The 6,995-nt window shown below is 42.4% G+C and overlaps 1 protein-coding gene across 1 annotated transcript; it reads left to right on the forward strand.

Annotated features, from left to right (window-relative positions):
* Positions 1-35: 35 nt before the first annotated feature.
* LOC125372398 (vesicular glutamate transporter 2-like) lies at positions 36-3,326 on the forward strand. Its single transcript, XM_048382303.1, has 3 exons — positions 36-394; positions 936-1,177; positions 2,740-3,326. The coding sequence occupies exons 1-3, from the start codon at positions 277-279 to the stop codon at positions 3,175-3,177; spliced, it is 798 nt and encodes a 265-aa protein (XP_048238260.1). The 5' UTR covers positions 36-276; the 3' UTR covers positions 3,178-3,326.
* The last annotated feature ends 3,669 nt before the right edge of the window (positions 3,327-6,995 follow it).

Raw genomic sequence — 6,995 nt, forward strand, 5'->3', positions numbered from 1 at the left:
CTACTAGACAACGGAGGCGGTCATTCGTACACGGTAGGCACGGGCGTTAATCTCTTGAAAGACAAAACGTGGACCAGCATGGCGCGCAAACGGCACAACTAATAGCGCCGGTACTAAGTATGCGCTAGTACTGTCCATTGACCCTTCCATAGACAATATGAGGTGGCGATCAACAAACAAACAAATAAACAAACAAACAAACAATCAAAGAAGCTTGTTACATATTTCTTCAATCCAGCTAATGTGTTTCTCACGTTACAGAACGGTGTGTATTCCATGCTGCCTTACGTTTGTATGATCATCGTCATCAACGTCGCTAGTCACGTGTCTGACTGGCTCATCCACAAGGTCAAGTTCACGGTGCGAACAACGCGCAGGCTGATGAACTCTTTAGGTAAGATTCGCCCTGATTATGTTTCTTGGTCGCCAGTGCCATACCTCTGCTCATGGGTTTCACCAACGTGATAAGTGTTGGAGGCTTGCCCTTCGAGCGTTCCTCCCACGTCAAGCTGACACGCTGTAAATTAACAGATATTTTGTTCAAAGCGGCGTTAAACCCAACATACTCACTCACTTTATTTAATGTGGTTTCAGGTTGTATATTTGTTGCGTCTATGTATCAATATAGATTTTCATTTTGTTTTGGGTCAGTATCTTCGCTTTTGGCAGTCTGTGGGGATCTTTAACCTATCTGCAATATAACTCAAGAAAATTTTCTGGTATACTGCACTGAACATGCTGCAATAAAATACGTTTATATCGAACTAACGGATATAACGAAGTATTTTTTTGTCCGAACCGTTTGCTGTATATAATGCTTATAACGAACTACGGTTATGACAAACTAAAATCAGTGGTCCCTTTAAGTTCGTTATAACCGTAGTTTACTGTATTTTAATCGTGACATATGAAGGGAACGCTCTGTTTACTTGTAGGTATGTTTGGATCAGGAGCTATGGTGATCATTCTTGCGCAGGCGCATTGTGGCTGGGAGGGGATGTCGGTGTCAACACTCTGTCTCACCATGGGGGCATTTGGCTTCTGTTTTTGTGGTCACATTTCCAACTTCGCCGACATCACCCAGGCTCACTCCGGGACACTGGCAGGGGTCTCCGACACAATAGCCATCCTGTCCGGCATCGCTGCGCCTTACGTGGTCTCCACCTTAACACCAAATGTAGGTCAGACACTACCAGCGTTAGTTTTCCTACGTCTCCCACCGTAAGTGACGGGCCCAAGTTCGTTTTCTTTATTTGCGTACTGGGGAGGCCACAGGCATATAGTACAGTTAACTACGTTGATAACGAACACGCTTATAACGAACTGACGGATATAACGAACTTACTTTTTTGTCCCGACTAACTGCTGTATTATTCTGTATATATGCTTATAACGAACTACGGTTATCACGAACTAAAATTAGTGGTCCCTTTGAGTTCGTTATAACCGTAGTTGACTGTACATTTATAATTAGTATATCCAGAGCAGTAGAGTCTAAAACATCATATTTGTCCTGTGTCTCATTGCATGATAAATGTGCATAGATAAAATTTATAAAAGTAAGTACTTCGAGTTATTTAACAGAGATGTGAATTTAAAGAAATTGGGATTGACATAGTAATATTCAGGTATATACTTAGCCCTTAATGTGCATAAAATGGGCATATAAAAAGGATGTGATATTCATCTTCAATGTCATTCAGGGCGCACAATTGAACAATGCGTGCACGCGCACACTCACGCATTCCAGTGTTAGTTTTTCCCTCGTCACACACAGAAAGTACACACACACAAACAAGTGTTCGTTTTTCCTCGTCACACACAGAAAGTACACACACAAACAAGTGTTAGTTTTTCCTCGTCACACACAGAAAGTACACACACAAAAACAAGTGTTAGTTTTTCCTCGTCTCACACTGTAAGTAGAGTAACATATGTCTACCTACTTCTTAAACAAATGCTTGCTTGATAGTTACTCTTTAAGAGGTAAAAATGGCATTTCAATACGTTTTGTTGAAAGGATTTACTGCTTAAACGATTTACATTCGGTCAAACCTACACCTTCTCTGTCTGCAAACGTTTATTATGATTCAATTAAGCAGTTGACCGCCTCCGTGGTCTAGTGGTAGAGCGTCCGCCTGGAGAGCGGAAAGTCGGGTACACGTAAAAGATGGTGTAAGGGTAACGCGCTTTTTCAGGGCATTATCATTTGTAGAAGCCCGAGGTTTTCCATTAACTGCCCGACGAAGGAGGGCAGTTGAAAAGACCGAGGGCTCTTGTACTTATATGAACAAAAACTACACCCCACACATTTCTCCAGCCCGTGACAACAGTTTTTGGTTTGTTGTTTTTTGGTCATATTTTTACATCACACGGTACATAATATTTGTTCAAACCGTGATGAGTATTCATTACATCATATACACCATGTACAGTCTGACAATGCATACACAATTCAGTCCATGACAAAGATAGTCATTCATGAGCAGAAATCAACCTTGACGTTGTGATGTAGAAAGATATGGTATCCATAAAGGATGCTGCCGCCGAATATACGGCTATTTTAGTCTGAAATACGTGTGTAATTTGAAACCTCTGATTAACCAATCAGAATGGAGTAATTTCCTAATTCAGTTCTTGGAGACAGTAGGGGGTGTAAATATAAATGTACGTTAATATTTGCACATGTGACAACTTCGGGGGTGTAAATGTGGCATTTTGTATTGATTGCTATTTCAGCGGACGAGAGAGGAATGGCAGAAAGCTTTCTATGTGGCAGCTGGGGTGAGCTTTGCAGGGGGCCTGATATTCGCTCTGTTCTCTGACGGGAAACCCCAGCCGTGGGACGTTCACGACCGCTCCACACAAGCAGTCAAGAGAAGACATGATGGCGATTGTCTCCGGGATGAAGAACTGGATATGTATGAATGTGACGTGGCAGCGGCTGACGATGTTGCTGACGTTGGGGATGGACCTTTGGAGACGTCAGCACGCCTGCTGAGGGAAGGGTGTGTGGTGCTGGAGAGGGGACAGAACATGGGTTCTGGAGACACGGGGCAGAAGGTCGTAAGGGGTCAAGGTCATGGTCGAGGCTTGGTTGAAGAAGACGCGGTGGCCGACACCCTGCTCAATCTGCCTAAAGAGAAGAATGTGTCATGTAGAAGAGGTTCAAAATGAATCTTCGTGAATGTCCGGTACTGATTAGATTTTGGTTTGGTTTGGTTTGGTGTTTTACGCCGCACTCAGCAATATTCCAATATTCCACCAATATTATGACGGCGGTCTGTAGATAATCGAGTCTGGACCAGACAATTCAGTGATTTACATCATGAACATCGATCCACGCAATCGGGATCGATGACATGCATCAACCAAGTCAGCGAGCCTGACCACCCGATCCCGTTATTTGCCTTTTACGACATGCATAGTCGCCTTTTACGGTAAGCATGGGTTGTTAAAGACCTATTTTACCCGGATCTTCACGGGTCGGTACTTGTTAGAGCAACAGCGGACAATATACTTTAAGGTCAGCTAACGGCGTTGACTCGGACAATGTGCTGGTGTGTCCGGTACTGCATCGGACATCAATAGATAATGTACCGGCATGTAAACCAGTAAAACAGGTGTTTACGCGTGGAACATATTCATAGTGAGGTCGTTATCTGTCACGTTTGACTGACCCAAAGGGAACATTGTAGTGTATTGTAGGGCTGTACCTCATGCTTGTGTACTTGTACGAGCCGCACCTGAACTGGAAGGGATATCAAAACACCAACAAGGGATATCAAACATCAGCAACTGCTTTGAAAGATGAACATGGTGATGACGTCACTTCCGATGCTGATAACTGGAATATCGGTGAGATGGGCGTAAAACAACAAACAAAACACAAACATTCCTTTTCATGTACATAATGAGTTTGGTACATACGTAATTTGTTTAAAGTCACAAGAAACTTGCTCGTTAAGATCGAATTAATAAATTTAAGATTTAATTAGCTCATCTTATCCAGATACTACCTCAAGGGTCGTATTCTCTTATAAAGAGGGGGCACGGGTGGCCCAGTCGTCTAAGGCGCCGCGATTCGCTGTGCAGAGTTGCGTCCCTTGGGCACGCCAGAAACCTATAATTGTGGGTTCTAATCCCGGTTCGCCCCGATTATGTTTCAAGGTTTGTCAGCACCATACCCGTGCTCGTGGGTTTCACCGAAGTGGTAAACGTCTGAGACCTGCATCACTTCGGGCTTTCCTCCCACATTAAGCTGACACGCCGTGATATAACTGCAATACTGTTAAAAGCGGCGTAAAACCCAACTCACTCACTCACTCACTCTTATAAAGAGGATGGTCTTGATGATGACCGGAAGCTGCGGACATCCTTGGTTCTCCAGACATCCAGTGGAAGCCATTCCATAGAGCAGTGCCAGCTCTGCAAACGGCTCTGTTTCAATACGTTGGAGGGGCGGTCGGTAGCCTAGTGGTTAAAGCGTTCGCTCGTCACGCCGAAGACCCGGGTTCGATTCCCGACATGAGTACAATGTGTGAAGCCCATTTCTGGTGTCCCCTGCCGTGATATTGCTGGAATATTGCTAAAAATGGCGTAAAACCATACTCACTCACTCACTCACTCAATACGTTGTTGGTGGCACCTCCGTTATTTGTTGGCCTGCAGGATATATTATTGCGCCCGTTCAGTTTAGTGACACCTTGTAAGTTCTTGAAGGTTTACATGTGCCAGACCATGGAGTGATTTGTAGACCAATACCAGCACCTTGACCATGACCCCCTGTCTCATTGGCAGCCGGTATGTGGTCGGGCATTCGACATCATGAGATGAGCTTTGCGGCTGCATTTTGCTCACGCTGTACCTTGTTTGTCTTCCTCTGTCACCTCAAAGACCTTCCCATGGGAATTCCTGTGGTCGTTGGTTCCAATACGAGTTTGACCTGATTATGTTTCTAGGTTTGTCAGCACCATACCCATGCTCGTTGGTTTAAACGAAGTGATAAACGTCTAAGACCTGCATCACTTTGGGTTTTCCTCCCACATGAAGCTGATAACCCGTGATATAATTAGAATACTGTTCCAAAGGGCGTTTAACCAAACACATTCAATCAAACTTGTGAAGACAAAATTTATTGTAATCACATTGTGGTTAGTAACATGGGTCATCAAATAAATAAATTACAGAAATTATTAATTTTGAGTGAGTGAGTGAGTGGGGTTCAACGCCGCTTTTAACAGTATTCCAGTTATATCGCGGCGTGTCAGCTTAATGTGGGAGGAAAGCCCGAAGTGATGCAGGTCTTAGACGTTTACCACTTCGGTGAAACCCACGAGCACGGGTATGGTGCTGACAAATCTAGAAACATAATTTGGGCGAACCAGGATTCGAACCCACAATCATAGGTTTCTGGCATGCCCAAGGGACGCAACTCTGCACAGCGAATCGCGGCGCCTTAGACGACTGGGCCACCTGTGCCCCCCTTATTAATTTTGTGGAAGTTAGATACCATACGACATTTTTTATGTTATTGCCAAAAACGTTTTGCCCTTTTGGTTGGATTTCGTTGTTTTCTAGAGTTAATAACCATAATGAAGAAAGATGATTACAGGAATATTGTTTTGTATTGTGTCGGTGAAGAGAACGATGATTCTGAAGTTATGAATTATTTGTTGTTGTCAGCAAAAGTTCCTACATACAGATGTAAAGTAACTGGGCTTAACTGTATCCAATCTAAAAACTGTTCTTGGTGTTAAATTAATAGCATTATTTTGTTTACTTTAAACATGAAAACAATATTCCCTGATATGCCTGTCCACGTGGTGTCGTTGTTGTTGTTTGTTGTTTAACGCATCACTCAGCAATATTCCAGCTATATGAGAGTGGTCTGTAAATAATCGAGTCTGGACCAGACAATCCAGTGACTGATATCATGAGCATCGATCTACGCACTTGGGATCGATGACATGCATCAACCAAGTCAGCCAGTCTGACCGTACAGGGTTGTGAAGACGTGGAATCATGATGTTATAAAATGCTATAAAAAATGTGAATTTTTTTTATGAAGAGATCAATTAACTTGGTTAATTACATGCACAATAAATTGACAAACTCAAAAAGTAAAAGCTTGTTTTTATTTATCTTTTACATTTAATAAAAACGTTCCATTGTAGTCCAGATCTTGTTTTAACTGATTACAAGAAACAGCAAGAAACTCTGATAAGTCACAATAACAACATTCTGAAACTGTATAATTAGGTTTTCACTGCTACATAAAACTAAGCAAATAATCCGAGGATTTCATGAATAGATATTGATCTAACTATCCAGACACAAAACAACCCGTGACAGGCTTGATGCATGCCATCGTATCCCAATTACGTAGATCGATTTTCATGTCAATCACTGGATTGTCTGGTCCAGACTCCATGATTTACAGACCGCCGTCATATAGCTGGAATATTGCTGAGTGCGGCGTTAAACAACAAACACAAACATCAGTATACAACAGTAATGTCCGTATTAACGAGGTTTGACTGTATTTGACCCTTAACACATGGTGGTCGATTATATTAATGAACCGTTGAGACAAAAGATCGCGTTTGTACCCTGACATAACTATTCCAACATAAATGCGCATACAATCCATGTGTCTGGTTAGCACACAAAACCTATCTGTATGAAACGCATTAGCTACAACAAAAAACACATATTCACACCTTTAGAACATTTATTAATAATTTAGTTCCAATGAGTTCACCGGACTACTGTTCAACGTATGCAAACGGGATAACATATGTGACCCACCAGGAGAAAAGGGACCTCATGGTGGTGGGATACAATAGTGTTGTGACGTCATAAAGGCGTTTGACGTCAACTTACTTCAGTGTGCGGACTGTACAAAACTATATTATTCCTCTCTCGTTAGTTCGTAATGTAATAAAAATAATAATTCAAAATATTTCAGCATACATATCCACTTTCAATAAATC

This window comes from Haliotis rufescens, unplaced genomic scaffold, assembly GCF_023055435.1.
Source record: "Haliotis rufescens isolate VD_foot unplaced genomic scaffold, xgHalRufe1.0.p SCAF_4, whole genome shotgun sequence".
Classification (NCBI taxonomy): Eukaryota; Metazoa; Mollusca; class Gastropoda; order Lepetellida; family Haliotidae; genus Haliotis; species Haliotis rufescens.

Excerpts from the sequence above, each read along its gene's own strand:
- LOC125372398 (XM_048382303.1), top strand. The coding sequence starts at position 277 with ATGCTGCCTTACGTTTGTATGATCATCGTCATCAACGTCGCTAGTCAC. Across the intron at positions 395-935 it reads CAGGCTGATGAACTCTTTAG|GTATGTTTGGATCAGGAGCT; the intron begins GTAAGATTCGCC and ends GTTTACTTGTAG. Across the intron at positions 1,178-2,739 it reads TCTCCACCTTAACACCAAAT|CGGACGAGAGAGGAATGGCA; the intron begins GTAGGTCAGACA and ends TTGCTATTTCAG.